Source organism: Bubalus kerabau, chromosome 15, assembly GCF_029407905.1.
Source record: "Bubalus kerabau isolate K-KA32 ecotype Philippines breed swamp buffalo chromosome 15, PCC_UOA_SB_1v2, whole genome shotgun sequence".
Lineage (NCBI taxonomy): Eukaryota > Metazoa > Chordata > Mammalia > Artiodactyla > Bovidae > Bubalus > Bubalus kerabau.
The window spans coordinates 43,355,614-43,375,397 of NC_073638.1; the positions used below are offsets into that span (position 1 = coordinate 43,355,614).

General features: G+C 43.8%; 1 protein-coding gene and 1 pseudogene across 5 annotated transcripts in view; one reads left to right on the forward strand and one right to left on the reverse strand.

The window, feature by feature from the left end:
• Positions 1–1,556: 1,556 nt before the first annotated feature.
• LOC129627743 (G2/mitotic-specific cyclin-B1-like) lies at positions 1,557–19,118 on the reverse strand (annotated as a pseudogene).
• DENND5A (DENN domain containing 5A) overlaps positions 18,649–19,784 on the forward strand; it is a 101,979-nt gene continuing 100,843 nt past the window's right edge. For 4 of the 5 annotated variants that reach the window (XM_055548680.1, XM_055548682.1, XM_055548681.1 and 1 more), the window contains exon 1: positions 18,819–19,228. In XM_055548680.1, the coding sequence (XP_055404655.1) occupies positions 19,117–19,228 (112 nt within the window). In that variant the 5' untranslated portion in view covers positions 18,819–19,116. The other variant, XM_055548684.1, reaches the window with a different exon arrangement.

A 19,784-nucleotide genomic window follows, 5' to 3' on the forward strand; every position in this document is an offset into this window, starting at 1 on the left:
TTCCAGGATCTTCTTGATATGTCCTGGCGTTTTTATTTAATGTAGGTCTGCTGCTGCTGCTAAGTCGCTTCAGTCGTGTCCGACTCTGTGCGACCCCATAGACAGCAGCCCACCAGGCCCCGCCGTCCCTGGGATTCTCCAGGCAAGAACACTGGAGTGGGTTGCCATTTCCTCCTCCAATGCATGAAAGTGAAAAGTGAAAGTGAAGTCGCTCAGTCGTGTCTGACTCTTAGCAACCCCATGGACTGCAGCCTACCAGGCTCCTCTGTCCATGGGATTTTCCAGGCAAGAGTACTGAAGGCAACTGGAGTTGCCTTCTCCCAATGTTGGTCTAAGCAAAGAAAAATTAAAATAGTAAATTATGAGCTTGAATTTTATATTTGATTTTATATTGTGCAGTGGCAGTTTTAAATGCAAATATCAGAGGATTTTACTGCATGTAGAATTGCCGAAATTATATAGTTCTGCTTTGAAACTCATATATGCGTTTGCATTTCATTCTTACATGAATAGTGGAAATACTGCAAAAAGTAACTCGACAGATTTTATTTCACTTCTTGATGAGCACATGTTCTACCAATATTCTTTGACTTACTGATAAATGAGAAAGGCCTGAAAGGAAAAGAATTATGGGTTGCCCTGTTTTTCCCTTTCCTTTTATGTTGCCAGTTTTGGCAAGTCATCAGTTACTACAAGGAAGTCACATAAATAAGAATATGCTAGGGTTCTTCCATTGTCTGCATTTTTTTATCTTGTTTTAAGTATTGTTTTATTTTCTTAACTAATAAACAAAAATTAGATTTTGAATATAAATTAAAATTCTTATTTTTCCAAGTGAAAATGCTGATGCTAGCTAAAGTTGATAATTTAAGAAAACAGTACTAGTAGATTACTTAGAATTATGGTAGCACCCACCAGAGGAAATAGCAATCAGGAGGACTAGGAATGAGACGGTACTTTTCCTTATGTAGAACTAGGCAGCAGAGTCTCTTAAGATGACTTGGGCTTACATACAGTATGATATATAACGTACATCAGGATTTTAAATGCCTTCAAGAGTTTAGTAAATCATCTTAAGTAAAGCCAGGCACATAAAACAAAAACCAAGAAGAACCAATTGTATATATTAGTTGGATACCCAGTAACTGAAAATAGTTTGTTTGTTTTTAAACAATTGTTTAAAACAGTTGTTTTTAAACAAACAACTTTTATCCTCAAGTGGAAAGTTCGGTTCAGTTCAGTCACTCAGTCGTGTCTGACTCTTTGTGACCCCATGAACCGCAGCACGCCAGGCCTCCCTGTCCATCACCAACTCCAAGAGTCCACCCAAACCCATGTCCATTGAGTCGGAGATGCCATCCAACCATCTCATCCTTTGTCATCCCTTTCTTCTCCTGCCCTCAATCTTTCCCAGCATCAGAGTCTTTTCCAATGAGTCAGCTCTTTGGATCAGGTGGCCAAAGGATTGGAGTTTCAGCTTCAACATCAGTCCTTCCAAAGTGGAAAGTAGCCACGTTCAAATGCGTTAAGAGATAAGTAAAAAGGAATAAAACTTTATTAAAAGTAAATAAATGTAGCATATAACATGTACAGATGGCCCATGGTGCCAATTTTATTTGCAGATAGTATTCCAAAGTTCACAAGTTACACTGTTGCCACAGCCTTGGCTAAATCTTGAACTAGTGCAGAATTCAGCTGTGCTGATCATGCTTAGATGTGGCATACCTGTTCTTGATAGTCATGTGCTTTGTAAGCCCACGATTCACCATGACCGTATTTTTGCCAGGTGTTGCATAACAAGAAGGGATTCTTCAGTGTATGACAGGTAATGCTGTAGAGATGGTGTCCATTCACCATTATCAAGAATTTTCAGTGCTAAGCAAAAAGCTCCCGCTGCAATCCGAGGAGGAAAGTACACCATATCATAGTCCAGCATAGTTAGTTCCATCAAATATTTGACCAGAGTATGTAGCTCAACATTAACCTCTCCAATCTTAGATGCTCTCTGAAGGAAATGCAGGAGTAGAGAGTGACCCTGACTAAAATTTACAGCTCTTAGAATCTTCATTTCTGTCTGTCTGATTTGGAACTTGGAGTAAGAATTGTCAGTCACAAAGGCAAAGTCACCGATTTCTGGAGGGTACGTTTCCTCATATTTGCTTGGAACAAACACGGCAGTGACTCCAGCCAGCTGCAGCATCTTCTTGGGCACACAATTATCCTGCATGAACCGATCAGTTTTGGAACAGTCATGTACCTGTTCTCCTGCAGTAACCTGAATTTCATTTGAACATGCACCTAGCCAGTCAATTAGGATGGCTCTCATGTTTCCAGTGACTTCATGACCCATTGGGTATTTTGGTTTGACTGCTTGCTCTTCCTCAAGTTGTCTCAGATAAGCATAGATATCTTTTACATATTCACTACAGAGGTTTGGATCCACTCCGTCTTCTGCATCCACATCACTCACTGCAAGAATTACATCCAAGAAAGCCTGACACAGATATTCTTCTGCAGGGGCACAGCTAGATGTTTCCATGGGGCTTGGAGAGGGAGTATGGACCAAAATGGGCTCAGGGGAAAGTTTCTCTTCCTTAACAGGCTCTGGTTCTGTCTCCGGCCTCGGCTGGGGCTCCGGCATAGGTACAGGAGCCTTTTCCAGAGGTTTTGCTACTTTTTTAGCAGTAACTTTTCCTGCAGCTAAAATTTTTGCTTCCTTTTTCAGGGGCAGTTTGGCCTGCGGCTGTTTACTGACTTTGTAACGGATGTCTCCAAGAGCTGTTCGGGGCCTCAGCCCAGGCTTAGAGGTTGCAACAGTAGCCACAGGCAAGCGCTTTGCCCCTGCCATACTGATCTTCAGCTTATTTTCAGCATTAGTCTTTGTGTTCTGGTGATCCAAAGCACCATGGCTTCTTCTGCAACAGGCAGCAGCTCAGTGAGGGGAAGGAGAGCACTGGAGCCCCAGACCAGCCTGGAACTTGATGGTTGCACCACAGGCCAACCCATTGTCTGCATTTTAAAAGGTTTTTTGTATTTTGCTATGGTGGACATGGAACAACAGACTGGTTCCAAATAGGAAAAGGAGTTCGTCAAGGCTGTATATTGTCACCCTGTTTATTTAACTTATATGCAGAGTACATCATGAGAAACGCTGGGCTGGAAGAAGCACAAGCTGGAATCAAGATTGCCGGGAGAAATATCAATAACCTCAGATATGCAGATGACACCACCCTTATGGCAGAAAGTGAAGAGGAACTCAAAAGCCTCTTGATGAAAGGGAAAGTGGAGAGTGAAAAAGTTGGCTTAAAGCTCAACATTCAGAAAACAAAGATCATGGCATCGGTCCCATCACTTCATGGGAAATAGATGGGGAAACAGTGGAAACAGTGTCAGGCTTTATTTTTCTGGGCTCCAAAATCACAGCAGATGGTGACTGCAGCCATGAAATTAAAAGACGCTTACTCCTTGGAAGGAAAGTTATGACCAACCTAGATAGCGTATTCAAAAGCAGAGACATTACTTTGCCAACAAAGTTTCGTCTAGTCAAGGCTATGGTTTTTCCCGTGGTCATGTATGGATGTGAGAGTTGGACTGTGAAGAAAGCTGAGTGCCGAAGAATTGATGCTTTTGAACTGTGGTGTTGGAGAAGACTCTTGAGAGTCCCTTGGACTGCAAGGAGATCCAACCAGTCCATTCTGAAGGAGATCGGCCCTGGGATTTCTTTGGAAGGAATGATGCTAAAGCTGAAAGTCCAGTACTTTGGCCACCTCATGCGAAGAGTTGACTCATTGGAAAGGACTCTGATGCTGGGAGGGATTGGGGGCAAGAAGAGAAGGGGACAACAGAGGATGAGATGGCTGGATGGCATCACTGACTCGATGGACGTGAGTCTCAGTGAACTCCGGGAGTTGGTGATGGACAGGGAGGCCTGGCATGCTGTGATTCATGGGGTTGCAAAGAGTCGGACATGACTGAGCGACTGATCTGATCTGATCTGATGGTGCGTCTTCATTGTTACACGTGGGCTTTCTCTTGTTGTGGTGTGCAGGCTTCTCATTGCAGTGGTTTCTCTAGTTCTCAATACAGAGTCCTGTGCATAGGACGTACATACACCCATGGAGGTGGCCCTGGGTATAATAGAAGGTAGTAAGAATGGTTGTAGACTCCAATTACTATATCCAGTATAGTGCACTTGTAAACAGGTGAGTAAGGAATGTGGATGGAAGGTGAGGGGGAAGAAAGAGCAGAGGAACTGAAAGAAGCCAAGAGAGACACAGAGAGAGAGAGAAAGAGAGAGAGAAACTGGTGTTGACTTTCTAGTTCTGTGAGGCCCAGTTCTACTTCGTGTGTCCTGCTGTTTACCAGCACTACATTGGGCAATGCAAAGAAAATGGAGCCCCACTGGTAGTTCATGCGTGATTTGGGGTGAACTAGAAAAAGATGCCCCTTTCTTAAGATACTTTACTGCCATCTGTTGGGAAACTGTCATAATAACTATGTGAATGAATAGTGACCACAATGAATCCTATCTCTTGGGCAGAGCTCAGTCTGTATACTTGTGAATGGCAGCCCTGCCTGTTACCCTCAGGGTCCCCAGGAGTCAGAGGCACGAATGGGGATAACTTACAACCTGAGCTTAGCAAACTTAGTGGGTAGCAGGCAGCAGGCCTGCCCACACGTGGGTTGAGACAACAGGCCAAGGGGTGGCCCAGGCACACCTCTGAATAGCAGCTTCAGAGACATTCAGTTGAGAATCAAAGCCAGTTCTTCACTTTATATCGCCTTGCCCCTAGGAGCTTATGAAAATTATCTTGGTGAGGGCTTTTGGCCAATTCCAACATTTGAGAAAGTTTAGTGGAGGAGATTGGAGAAGGAAATGGCAACCCACTCCAGTACTGTTGCCTGGAAAGTCCCATGGATGGAGGAGCCTGGTAGGCTGCAGTCCATGGGGTCGCTAAGAGTCAGACATGACTGAGCAACTTCACTTTCACTTTTCATTTTCATGCACTGGAGAAGGAAATGGCAACCCACTCCAGTGTTCTTGCCTGGAGAATCCCAGGGACGGGGGAGCCTGGTGGGTTGCCGTCTATGGGGTCACACAGAGTCGGACACAACTGAAGCGACTTAGCAGCAGCAGTGGAGGAGAATAATATTTTTATCTAGGAGAAGCCTGTGCAGGCTAAAAAATCCCACCAAGCTTCCTTTTCTTTTGCTTTTAGCTAGAATTACATTAACTTGTTGTGGTCTACACATCTTGTGTTAATAAAAAGGTCTGAAATAAGATTAATGTATCTTTTATTAATAAAAAATGGGAAAACTATCTATGCAGTTTTTTTCAGAGATATCTTTCTAATTATAGGGTATCTGAGGTGGGAAAGCAATAAAAGGACTCTGAAAGTTGCAGCTATTAGAAACTGTACTTCTCTGTAAAACTGGGTAAGCCAAAGACTTGAGAGAATGAGAAATCTGCCGAGGTCACTTCATCCGAGCACATTGCATAGTGGGGATTCTAACCCGGGTTTCCTGGTTCCTGAGTGTCGTTCACTGAGTATTTCCAGTCCCCAGGAGCGGCATCTGCATCTTTCTTCCTCCTCCTCCTCTTCCTGAAATTTCATGAAATTTTATTCAGGCTCAGAAAAAACCCAAACCATTTCTTTAACATTTGCTAAAATCTATTGAACATTGTGAATGTATTGCATTGAATAGCAATTATTAATAATTCTTTTGCAAGCTCCACAGTTACCAGCAACACAATAATATCTCTTCTTTGTCCACAGAGTACATTAAACTGTACTCTTAAAAGAGAACATCTCGGAAATTCCCTGGCTGTCCAGTGGTTAGGACTCAGCGCTTCCACTGCAAGGGGCATGGGTTCGATCCCTGGTTGGGGAACTAAGATCTGGTATACTGTGTGGGACAGCCAAAAAAAAAAAGGAACATTTTCTTATGTGTGAATAAAAACAAAGAGGTCCCCAAATATAAACTAGGACATAATTCTGTGAACTTTTTTAGAAATTCAGTTTGATTATAGTTAATACTTGATGTGTTAAAAAGTCTTGTGCTGTTTAAGTCTGTCAATTCATTATACATTTAATCATTTCAACAACTAAATTTCTTTAATTTTTCTATATGTAATTACTCTTACATGTTTTTTTTGTCTGCCATACTAAAGACAAATTGATATAAACTAGCAAATTGATACTGTGACACTGGTTTTGTTCATAGCTGAAAAAATATTAAATTATTCAATTGTCAATTGTACAGACTTTTTCCTATTTTTTAATTAAGATATGATTTACAGTAGAATTCACTTTTTTGGTGTACAATTCTGTAAGTTTTGACAAACATACACAGTTATGTAACCACCATCACAATTAAGATATATAACAGTTTCATCACCTCCCCCTCCAAAATCTTTGCAAGCTCAGCCACAGTTAAATATATCTTCCTCTTGGGATCTGGTCCAAAGGCCTTTCACTTCCCCTCAGCAGACCATCTGGCCTTTCTCAGAAAGCTCTTGGCTCTCGAGTTGATGGGAATAGTAAGGGGCTGTGTTCACAGCCTAAGGGATGCAGCACATATAAGGTCATCCACCCAGACTCGCAGGCTTTCCTGGTGGCTCAGATGGTAAAGAATCTGCCTGCAGTGCAGGAGACCTGGGTTTGACCCCTGGGTCAGGAAGATCCCCTGGAGTAAGGAATGGCTACCCACTCCAGTATTTGTGCCTGGAGAATTCCATGGGCTGAGGAGACACATGGGCTAAAGTCTATGGGATTGGAGTTGGACATGACTGAATGACTAACACTTAGACTTTCACCCAGGCTCTCAAAAGACTCTCAACCTAGGAGGATAGAAGCGACAAGGGGACAGAAGGGACCACCAGTGAATCACTCCTAGGTTTGTCAAGAGCCTCTGCTTATCTGGTCTAGCAACTTGTTCAGCCTTCTCAGATATACACAACACACACACACACGCACACACTCACATGCTACACACACATATAATTTTTGACGCCTGCAAATATGAAGACACATCTAAAATATTTAAGTGCCTATATATACATGATCAACTCTGTATACAAATGTTCACTCACATATAAATAAACAGACACATACATAGATAAACACATGCACACGATCATGCACAACTTCTGGGAATGTTGCACCATTGTGAACATTATCGGCAATTTGCTCTTCCTGTTGCTCAACTTTATACCTCCTCAGGCCATGGGGCAGGGACTCTTCTTTGGGGCTTCTTGGTTTCTGTGAGTTATGGTGGCTAACTGTGATATCTGGTTTTCAACCAATTTAGAGCTCTTGCGTCAACAAGCGACGTGAGGAGCCTGATGCTGGTCATGAGTGAAGTACTGGGGGCTGGTGGGGCAGCAGGGCATGGATCAGTGTACAGAGGGACCTGACTGCCTGAGATGTTGTGAGTGTGTCACTCTATACCCAGCAGTGTTTGCATTTTCTTGTGTTAAGAAAGCCTGTATTGGGACTTCCCTGGTGGTCCAGGGCCTAAGACTCTGAGCTCCCAACACAGGAGGTCCAGGTTCGATCCCTGGTCCAGGGAACTAGATCCCACATGCCGCAATGGAGAGTTCACAGACCACAACTAAAGACGTGATAGGGCACAGTGAAAATTGAAGATCCTGCGTGCTGCAACTAAAAGCCAGCATAGCCAAATAAATAACTTTTTTTTAAAGGAAGAAAGCCTGTATTATGAAGCTTGCATTTTTTTGTATAATCAGTGGGATTCATTTCAGTTTGTACATGGTGAACTCTTCATTGAACATTGGAGAGGAGGGGTTTTGAGCACCTGTGAGTTCACCTGCAGGCCTTTCTTGAATGCTGTAATGTCATCTGGGAGTGGGCAGGTTCAAGCCACCCCTCAAGCCCACCCCACTGATCTGCCCCTACCCTCATCCCATTTAAGGGATCAACTCACTCCCCTCAGGGAGTGAGCAAGGACCCCTATTACCTTGTACTACAGCAGGAGTCCCAATAAAGCCTTGCCTGAATGTCTCATCTGGCTTCTTATCAACTTCTATCTGTTAAAGCGTCCAAGGGTCTGTTACCCTGGGTGGGTAACAGAGGAGGAGCCACAAATGAGTGATTAACTCTGGGCTTTCCAAATGAGGATTGGTTATGGGTACTTCATCCCAAGTCAGGTGACTGCTGGGAAAGTAGTGAGTAGTAAATCTTGACTGGAGATAGATGGTGTGAAGGGGGATGTTGGAAGAATAATAAGGTGGGTGGGTTGAGCCTGGATCATACAAAGCCTTAGCAGTCACACTGGAAAGAGTTTGTGCCCTACCAAGGATTCTGACTGGCCGGGTGTAGCATGACCAGAGCCATGTCTCCAGAGGATTAATCTTGCTGTGTGAATAGGGGGCAGTGGAGGAAGGGGATAGCGTTTTTAAAAGTTTTAATATTGTCTGTTCTTGAGTAAATAATGCATTCTTATGGTTCAAAAGTCAAAAAGTAAAAAACAATGTATAATGAAATATTTCCCCTCTAGATCCCTGTGAGTTTCCATTTCTAGAACAATACATTTTAACAAAATTATTTATTTTTCCAAAAATAGTATATGCATATACAAGAAAGAATAAAGTACATATTTCTTTTATTCTTTTTACACAGATGATAGCACAATACATGCACATTCTTTTTTACGTGTATCACTTTAATTCACACAACAAACATATGAGACAAATAACATTATTGTTTTCCTTTTACAGATGAAAAAATTAAGGCTCAGAGAGGTTAAGAAATTTACCTAAAAATACAGATTTCATAAATGGTAAAGCTGAGATTTGAACCTTGGGTGTCTGACTTCAGAGATCTGTTTAGAGCTCCACTCAGAGCTCTTCTTTAATAAGTCAGTTTGCTTCTTCTACATTTTATTTATTTTTACTTTTTGAAGAAGAGTTGATGTAAAAATTATGAAAGTTATAAGTGTACAATATAGTGATTCACAATTTTTCACATTCTTATGTCATTTATATTTATATTAAATATTAGCTGTATTCCTTGTACAATATATCCTTGTAGAGTATTTTCTTGGAGAAGGCAATGGCACCCCACTCCAGTACTCTTGCCTGGAAAACCTCATGGACTGAAGGGCCTGGTAGGCTGCAGTCCATGGGGTCGCTAGGAGTCAGACACAACTGAGCGACTTCCCTTTCACTTTTCACTTTCATGCATTGGAGAAGGAAATGGCAACCAACTCCAGTGTTCTTGCCTGGAGAATCCCAGGGACGGGGGAGCCTGGTGGGCTGCTGTCTATGGGGTCGCACAGAGTTGGACCCGACTGAAGCAACGCAGCAGCAGCAGCATATTTTCTACCTAATATTTTGTGTCTTTTAATCCTCTACCTGTATATTGTTTTCTTCCACATTTTAATTGTATCTTTAGCTCATATCTACCTTTTCATTTTTAAAAACCAGTGTCCAAGAAATAAGTTCAGAATAACTGAAGAATTGTGCGTTACTTTGAAATTATTTATTTATTTATTTATGGCTGCGCTAGGTCTTCGTTGCTTTGCTTGGGCTTTCTCCAGTTTCAGTGAGCAGGGGCTACTCTTTGTTGAGTGCACAGGCTTTTCACTGGCGGCTTCTCTTGTTGCGGAGCACAGGCTGTAGGCCTAGGGGTTCAGTAGCTGTGGCTTGGGTGCTCTAGGAGCTTTGTTGCTCCGCAGCAGGTGGAATTTTCTTGTACTAGTGATTGAACCTGTGTTTCATGCATTGGCAGGCAGATTCCTGTCCACTGTACCACCAGAGAAGTCTACCTTGAACTTTTATTTTATTTTTACTGTGTAATTTTTTTCGTAATTTGAGAAATTGTGATAAAATACACATAAAATTTATCATTTTAATCATGTTTAAGTGTACAGTTAAGAGGCATTAAGTGCATTCATAATGTTGCGCCACCATCATCATCCATGACTCTTTTCATGTGCAAAATAGGTACTCTATGCCAATTAAGCAAAAACTCCTCATTCCTCTCCCCCGCCTCAGCCCCTGACAACCACCACTCTTTTTCTGTGTCTATGACTTTGACTCTTCTAGGTACTTAAATAAGTGGAATCACACAGTACTTGTCTTTTTGTGACTGGCTTATTTCACTTAGCATGATGTCCTCAAGCCTCACTTGTGTTGTAGCATATGTCAAAATTTCCTTCCTTCTTCAAGCTGAATAATATTCCACTGTATCTATATACCACATTTTCCTTATCTAGTCACCTACTGATGGACACTTATGTTACTTCCATGTTTTAACTATTATACACAGTTTTGCACCTTGCTTTTTACATTAGCAAAGCAACTTGTATTTTTTTCTGTATCAGTATCTAATGAGTCTCCTTTTTTTCTTGTCTTTTCTTTTATCCTTTCTTCTTGTTTTGTTTTACAGGTGCATATTTCAGTATTTGTACAAGCTGTAGTTTCTTTAACCTGTTCCCTAAAGCTGCATATTAAGATTGTTTCCAGTTGGTTTTGTTTGTTTTCTTTTGTCTTGTTTTGCTCTTACAATCAGATCAGATCAGTCGCTCAGTTGTGTCCGACTCCTTGCGACCCCATGAATCGCAGCACGCCAGGCCTCCCTGTCCATCACCAACTCCCGGAGTTCACTGAGGCTCACGTCCATCGAGTCAGTGATGCCATCTAGCCATCTCATCCTCTGTCGTCCCCTTCTCCTCCTGCCCCCAATCCCTCCCAGCATCAGAGTCTTTTCCAATGAGTCAACTCTTCGCATGAGGTGGCCAAAGTACTGGACTTTCAGCTTTAGCATCATTCCTTCCAAAGAAATCCCAGGGCCGATCTCCTTCAGAATGGACTGGTTGGATCTCCTTGCAGTCCAAGGGACTCTCAAGAGTCTTCTCCAACACCACAGTTCAAAAGCATCAATTCTTCGGCGCTCAGCTTTCTTCACAGTCCAACTCTCACATCCATACATGACCACGGGAAAAACCATAGCCTTGACTAGACGAAACTTTGTTGGCAAAGTAATGTCTCTGCTTTTGAATACGCTATCTAGGTTGGTCATAACTTTCCTTCCAAGGAGTAAGCGTCTTTTAATTTCATGGCTGCAGTCACCATCTGCTGTGATTTTGGAGCCCAGAAAAATAAAGCCTGACACTGTTTCCACTGTTTCCCCATCTATTTCCCATGAAGTGGTGGGACCGGATGCCATGATCTTTGTTTTCTGAATGTTGAGCTTTAAGCCAACTTTTTCACTCTCCACTTTCACTTTCATCAAGAGGCTTTTGAGTTCCTCTTCACTTTCTGCCATAAGGGTGGTGTCATCTGCATATCTGAGGTTATTGATATTTCTCCTGGCAATCTTGATTCCAGTTTGTATTTCTTCCAGTCCAGCGTTTCTCATGATGTACTCTGCATATAAGTTAAATAAACAGGGTGACAATATACAGCCTTGACGAACTCCTTTTCCTATTTGGAACCAGTCTGGTGTTCCATGTCCAGTTCTAACTGTTGCTTCCTGACCTGCATACAAATTTCTCAAGAGGCAGGTCTGGTGGTCTGGTATTCCCATCTCTTTCAGAATTTTCCACAGTATGTTGTGATCCACACAGTCAAAGGCTTCGGCATAGTCAATAAAGCAGAAATAGATGCTTTTCTGGAATTCTCTTGCTTTTTCGATGATCCAGTGGATGTTGGCAATTTGATCTCTGGTTCCTCTGCCTTTTCTAAAACCAGCTTGAACATCAGGAAGTTCACGGTTCATATATTGCTGAAGCCTGGCTTGGAGAATTTTGAGCATTACTTCACTAGCATGTGAGATGAGTACAATTGTGAGGGTAGTTTGAGCATTCTTTGGCATTGCCTTTCTTTGGGATTGGAATGAAAACTGACCCTTTCCAGTCCTGTGGCCACTGCTGAGTTTTCCAAATTTGCTGGCATATTGAGTGCAGCACTTTCACAGCATCATCTTTCAGGATTTGAAATAGCTCAACTGGAATTCCATCACCTCCAATAGCTTTGTTGGTAGTGATGCTTTCTAAGGCCCACTTGACTTCATGTTCCAGGATGTCTGGCTCTAGGTCAGTGATCACACCATCATGATTATCTGGGTCATGAAGATCTTTTTTGTACAGTTCTTCTGTGTATTCTTGCCATCTCTTCTTAATATCTTCTGCTTCTGTTAGGTCCATACCATTTCTGTCCTTTATCGAGCTCATCTTTGCATGAAATGTTCCATTGGTATCTCTGATTTTCTTGAAGAGATCCCTAGTCTTTCCCATTCTGTTGTTTTCCTCTATTTCTTTGCATTGATCGCTGAAGAAGGCTTTCTTATCTCTTCTTGCTATTCTTTGGAACTCTGCATTCAGATGTTTATATCTTTCCTTTTCTCCTTTGCTTTTCGCTTCTCTTCTTTTCACAGCTATTTGTAAGGCCTCCCCAGACAGCCATTTTGCTTTTTTGCATTTCTTTTCTATGGGAATGGTTTTGATCCCTGTCTTCTGTACAATGTCACGAACCTCATTCCATAGTTCATCAGGCACTCTATCTATCAGATCTAGGCCCTTAAATCTATTTCTCACTTCCACTGTATAATCATAATACTGCAATGCAAATATATATAATTTTGCAGTTAGTGTTGATCCAAGATATACCAATGACCTCATTCCAGCTTTTGAAGGAAGGTTCGTGTCTGTAAGCGGACCTGTGTGGACCATTCCTAGGGGCTCACTTCTCTGCTCTTGAACTGATCTATTGGGATCACATCCTCCTTCCCTCTCTTTACTTTGGTGCTTCTATGTAAGGTACAAACTTGCAAGATTAGCCCTGCTATTCCTACATTTCTCTAGGGAAGAACTGACACCCATGGGAGTTATAAGGCAAGTAACCCTGTGTATTTCAAACTGATATTTTAGAAATGTTTATTGACTATGTATTAAGCAAAGGGAAATAAACTGACATTAATAAAATTACCTACTTTTTTCTTTATATTAAAAATAATGGATTTATTATCGTAGCTATCATTATATTTTATACAGTATAAATTTGTGTTTTTCCTCAGTTTTTCCATTATTGATATCATTATCCAGCAATACTAACTAAACATACGGGTAACTTATAAGATATAGTTACAAAGTGTTGGGTCGGTCAAAATGTTCATTCAGATTTTCCCAATAGATGTTATTGAAAAACTCAAATGAACTTTTTGACTAACCCAATATTTTTCAAACCATGCTTAGTGATTTTCTGGAATTCACGTAACCAAGATGTTTCACACTTTCAGAAACCTGTTCTTTCTCCAGCTTCCTTTGATAACTTTCTGAACCAAACAAGGGTTAAAAGTAGACAACTTGCTATGCTTTACTTTGTTAAAATTTTCAAAAGCAATAGACTTTTCTAATGGATATGATGTGGTATGTGTGCATACGTGTGTGTCTGTGTGTTTGTGTGCATGTGGTATAAGAGTGAGGAGGGAGGGAAAGAGAGAGAGAGAGAGGAACGAGTGTGAAGTTTTTGAAATGAACTGAAAGCATGAGGTTGCCAATTACTGAGATAGGGAAAGTGTATGGAAGGGGCATCGTATTATGGGTGTAAATTAGAAATTTGATTTGGAATATGTTAACTTTGAGATGTCTCTTAGCGACTTCTAGATTTATATGATAGAAGTCGGTTGGATATACAAATCTTGAGTTCAGGACAAGTTCTAGACAGAGTTAATGTATATAAAATGCTTAAAATGGTACCTTTTGTTGTTCAGTGGCCTAGCCGTATCCAACTCTTTGCAACTTCGTGGACTGCAGCATGCCAAGCTCCTCTGTCTCTCACTATTTCCTGGCATTTGCTCAAACTCATGTCTATTGATGATATCAATATTGATACATTCAATAGCATAAATGATGCTATCTAACTATCTCATCCTCTGCCGCCCCCTTCCCCTTATGCCTTCAATCTTTCCCAGTATAAAGGTCTCTTCCAATGAATTGGCTCTTTGCCTCAGATGGCCAAAGTATTGGACCTTCAGCTTCAGCATCAGTGCTTCCAGTGAATATTCAGGGTGGAGTTCCTTTAGGATTGGCTAGTTTGATTTCCTTGCTATCCAAAGGACTCTCAGGAGTCTCTCCAACAGCACAATTCCAAAGCATCAGTTCTTCGGTGCTCAGTCTTCTTTATGATCCAACTCTCACATTCATACATGACTACTGGGAAAACTATAGCTTTGACTATACCTTTGTTGGCAAAGTGATGTCTCTGCTTTTTAATACACTGTTTAGATTTGTCATAGCTTCCTTCCAAAGAGCAAGTGTCTTTTAATTTCATGGCTGCAGTCACCATCCACAGTGATTTTGGAAAGTGAAAGTGTAGTCGCTCAGTCGTGTCTTACTCTTTGCTACCCCATGGACAAGAGCCCACTAGGTTCCTCTGTCCATGGAATTCTCCAGGCAAGAATACTGGAGTGGGTTGCCATTCCCTTCTCCAGGGGATCTTCCTAACCCAGAGATCGAACCCAGGTCTCCCGCATTGCAGGCAGATTCTTTACCATCTGAGCCACCAGGGAAGCACAAGCAAAAGTGATTTTGGAGCCCAAGAAAATAAAGTCTATCACTGTTTCAATTGTTTCCCCATCTATTTGCCATTAAATGATGGGACCGGATGCTATGATCTTAGTTTTACGAATGTTGACTTTTAAGCCAGCTTTTTCATTCTCCACTTTCGGAGGCTCTTTACTTCCTCTTCACTTTATGCCATTAGAGTGGTATCATCTGCATATTTGAGATTGTTGATATTTCTCCTGGCAATCTTAATTCCAGCTTGTGAGTCATCAGCTCAGCATTTTGAATGATGTACTCTGCATTTAAGTTAAATAAACAGGGTGACAATATACAGCCTTGGTGTATTCCTTTCCCAAATTGGAACCAGTCTGTTGCTCCATGTCTGGTTCTCACTGTTGCTTCTTTACCTGCATGCAGATTTCTCAGGAGGCAGGTATCTCCATCTCTTTAAGAATTTTCCACAGTTTATTGTGATCCACATTGTGGATCTCCAGTGACTTTTCATATTATTCAGAGACAAAGGTAAAATGTTTACAATGTGCTTACAAGGCTCTCTGTAATCTGTTTCCCCCACCCCAATGTCTTCTACTTGAGTGATGGTAATGCTGGTTGCCATAACAAAAAACAACACACTACCAGTGGCTTAACACAACTGAAGTCTATTTTCTGTTCACCAAACAGTCCTATGGGGGTATTCTTGGTCAGCGAGAGCCTTTCCTCCATGTAATTGATTCAGAGATCCAGGTTTCTCTGTCTTCTGATTTGCCGTTCCTTAGAACCTCCGAATTCTTTACTTCTAGCTGGTGGAAGGCAAAAAAGAGAGACAGAAAATGTCTCATTTGTTTCTTAAAATTTTAATTAATTAGTTAATCTCATTTGCTTCTTTTTAAAATTTTATTTTTTTTTGACATATAGTTGATTTACAATGTTCTGCCAATGTCTTCTATACAGCAAAGTGACTCAGTTATACGCCATGTAGACATTCTTTTTAAAAATATTATTATTCTTTTTTAGTATAGTTTATCACAAGCTGGAATCAAGATTGCCGGGAGAAATATCAATAACCTCAGATATGCAGATGACACCACCCTTATGGCAGAAAGTGAAGAGGAACTCAAAAGCCTCTTGATGAAAATGAAAGTGGAGAGTGAAAAAGTTGGCTTAAAGCTCAACATTCAGAAAACAAAGATCATGGCATCCGGTCCCACCACTTCATGGGAAATAGATGGGGAAACAGTGGAAACAGTGTCAGGCTTTATTTTTCTGGGCTCCAAAATCACAGCAGATGGTGACTGCAGCCATGAAATTAAAAGACGCTTACTCCTTGGAAGGAAAGTTATGACCAACCTGCTGCTGCTGGGGCTGCTAAGTCGCTTCAGTCGTGTCCAACTCTGTGCGACCCCATAGACGGCAGCCCATCAGGCTCCCCTGTCCCTGGGGTTCTCCAGGCAAGAACACTGGAGTGGGCTGCCATTTCCTTCTCCAATGCATGAAAGTGGAAAGTGAAAGTGAAGTTGCTCAGTCGTGTCTGACTCCTAGCGACCCCATGGACTGCAGCTTACCAGGCTCTTCCGTCCATGGGATTCTCCAGGCAAGAAGATTGGAGTGGGTTGCCATGCCTTTCTCCAGGGGATCTTCCCAACCCAGGTATTGAACCCAGGTCTCCTGCATTGCAGAATGCTTTCCCATCTGAGTCACCAGAGAAGTCTAGGAGTATTTCCTGTATTTACCTTCCCTCAGATGTCGACTTGCTCTCTCCCAGATCCTCGGTGCTGAAATGGGTGCTCCAAGTTGCTGCTTATTAAGAGTATGTTATGGGGACTTCCCTGGTGGTCCAGTGGTTAAGAATCCATCTTGCAATGCAGGGGACATGGGTCAGATCGCTGATCAGGGAACTAAGATCTCACATGCCATGGAGCAACTAAGCCCGAGCCACAACTACTGAGCCTATGTGTCACAAAGATCCTGTATGCCATGACTAAGACCCAGTGCAGCCAAATACATAAATAAATATTAGAAAGAAACATTGGTTTAAGAAGAAAAGAGTATATTATGTTCTAGATATTTAAATTCCTTTCTTCATTCATTAAAAAAAATTAAGAATCTTGAAAGCAATCTTGTGGGGGTAAGAATGATTATTCTCAATTCAGAGAAGTTAACTGATGTACCTCTGCTCACATAACTAGCAAGAGTGGAAGTGAGGATTTAATCTAAAACAAGAGCACGCAGCTCTGTTGTTTTCCTCTGAATCTGGAAGAAGCAATCACTCTGCCAAACATATTTCCTACTGGAAGGAGATCACTTTATTCTGGGCCTCTGAGCAGTTACATTCCCCAGGGCAAATTAATATAGTCTTTTGTTTCTAACTTGTTTTATGAGTTCAGTTAGTCTGAGAGGTCTCCTAGCACCTGATCACCCTGGACACATTGAATAAAAAGTTTCTAGACTTCAAACTGAGGATAATCAAGGCCTTTTTAAGTCTCTTCTTCCACATGACTCCCAGAGGGAACATTCTAAGATGTAAATCAGATCTTGTCACGCCTCAGCTTAAACTCCTCCAGGTTACCATTCCTCTGACACAGGGTAAATTCTTTAGCCTGGCATTTGAAGCCTTTCCTGCTTTGTTCCTCCTCTCTCCCTGGTTTCATCTTTTAATTCTCTGTCTTCCAGAGAAATGAATTACATCTTGTTGCTTCTATGTAACCATTTCAACCTGTCATTCCCTGTGTGTTGTTGCACATGCTGTCTGAAACATCTTTCTCTCCCTGTTTCACTTGAGATATTTCTTTTGGTCCTTTGGAACTCAGGTCGGATTATATCTCCTCCTGGAAGCCTTTCCTGACCATCACCCGTCCTGGAAGGATGCCCCCTTTCCGTGCATTGTAACCATTTAGCTCTCTGAGCCTCCTCTCCTGTCTCTGTGTCCCCAGCATGCAAGAGAGGGTGAGGCACCACCCCCAATGTACTTTGTAAAGCTATCTTTTCTGCACTTTTTTTCTTACTGGTTCAGGCAGGTTACATACAAAGAGGATCAGGTGCTATGGTTCCAAGTGATGTTGGCTGTGACCTCCAAGTCACCCTCCCCGCGGGAACCAATACTTGAGAGAGGTACCCAGGAGAGAACTCAGGGTGAGCCTTTGGGGAAGCCAGCTGCCTTCTCAGGCCTTTAGCAGCAGCCTGTCAGAACAGTCCCTAGGCACACCTCTTGTTGGAATAATAATATAATCTCTAATATTTATTGAGTGCCTTCTACTTCCAGACACTATTCTGATCACTTAACCCATATAAGCATTCATTTTATGTAATCACAAGAAACACGATTGCTGGCACCTGGAAACTGCCCAAGGTCACACAGTAAATGATAAAGTCAGGTTTCAAATCTGAGCACTGTTTCTAGAGCCTACTAGAAGTAACCACTATACACATTGCCTTCTTGATTTCTGATCTCCAGTTTTCTGCTTAGATTCTGTGGGAAATCAAATCGGAGAGTCCCAATCCAAGTACCAGGAAGCAAGTTTCTCTCCTGGTCCCCCACTTCTCTCAGGAGAACTTGCTTAGGGATGGAACTGAGAATTGTCAGAAGCAGAAGGGGAGCTCGCAGTAACAGGGGCCTCTGGAGGCTCTAGGAGAGAGAAGGGCACAACCATGTGCAAGGAAAAAGGCCTGCTTGGAGTCGGGGTGAGAGGGCAGGGACTCTCCTCAGACAAGCTCAGGATTCAACTCCAGGCTTTGTCTTTCAGAGTTTACGTAACCATGGGGAAAGGCCTCGCTTCTTTCTGAGCCTTAGTTTCCCCATTTATAAGCCAAGTGTAAATACAGAGCAGGCTGATTCACATCTGGCGAAAGAGGAGACATCACCAGCTCTACTAGAGAAAAAGCCAGCCATGGACGTCAGGGAGCGGGGCTGGGGAGAAGGCTATCTGCGGTTTAGGCCGGTGGGCTTCCTAGAGTTAGGATGAACTGGGCTTCCTAGCTCAATCTTAAAACCTATTCCCGAGACAGCGCGTTGGACCTTTAGTGGGAGGCGGGGGTGGGGGCGGAGCATGGGCCAGGGGCCAGGCTCTGAAGGATGCGTCCACTCATCCCGCACCTCCGCTGCCCTTCCTAACGGAGTCGCAGCCCCGAGGGGGTGGCGGATGCGGGCGATCCAGCAGTTGCCTGCCGCGCTGCGGCGACCGCCTCGGAAGCCGCAGCCCGCCAGGCCAGAAGAGCATCACGTCATCCTTTCGGCGAGGAGCCCGCCCCCTCCCCAACGGCGCCTGCGCAGGCGGGAGGGAGCCGCGGTAGGGGCTCTCCTCAGCGCTTTCCGCCCTTCTCCGAGCTCGCTCCGGCCGCGGCGCTCTCGGCTGGCGACAGCGGCCGCGAAGCGGAGGGGAAGGAGTCCAGGATGCGGCGCGGGGCGGCCCGGTGCCCCCCTGCCCCGTCACGGCAGCCGCGGCGGCCGCGGGGACCGGGCCAAGGCCGGGGGCGGCGGCCGGAGCCGCGGTAGCGGCGGCGGCGGCGGGAGGGGCGGCCTGAGGGCGGGCGGGCGCCCGGGTGCGGGGGCTCGACGCTCCTCACGGCCCGGCCCGGCTCGGCCCCGGCGCCATGAGCGGCGGCGGCGGCGGCGGCGGGGGCTCGGCGCCCAGTCGCTTCGCCGACTACTTTGTCATCTGCGGGCTGGACACCGAGACCGGGCTGGAGCCGGACGAGCTGTCGGGTGAGTGCGCGCTGAGTCCGGGGCCGCTTCCCCGCGCCCGCGGCCGCCGGCGACCCCCGAGAAATCCTCCCTCACCCTGGCTTTGTCCCGGGAGGCGGGCGAGGGGCGAGCGCCGGGAAGGGGGCGTCGGGCTGAGGAGGGGAACAGGCAGAGGGGCCCTGAGCTATAACGGGTCCGAACGGTCCCTGCTCCTCGCCGCTCTTGTGGCCAGGTCCTCCCGGCTGAGGAGGGAAGGATTGTGTTCTCAGTTCGGTGAAGGTTGACTGACTTAGTGTAAAATAAAAGGGAAGCTTGTTCTCGAACACCCGTTGGGGAGGGAAGAAGGCATCCCACTCCTGGTGAAAGTAAGTTCCACCAGACTTTAAAAAAGAAAGGAAAACAAAAACTTGGTGAGTTTTATTTGGCCTCCTCCCAGGAAACCTGTGATCGCAGTTCCTCAAAACATTTCTAACCCAGCCCTGGGCTAGGCCCCCTGAGTTGATGGGACGTGAAGTAATAAAGTGAACTTGGGCCACACCAAGGAGGGCGAGAACTCCCTTCGTTCTGGAAAGGGTTC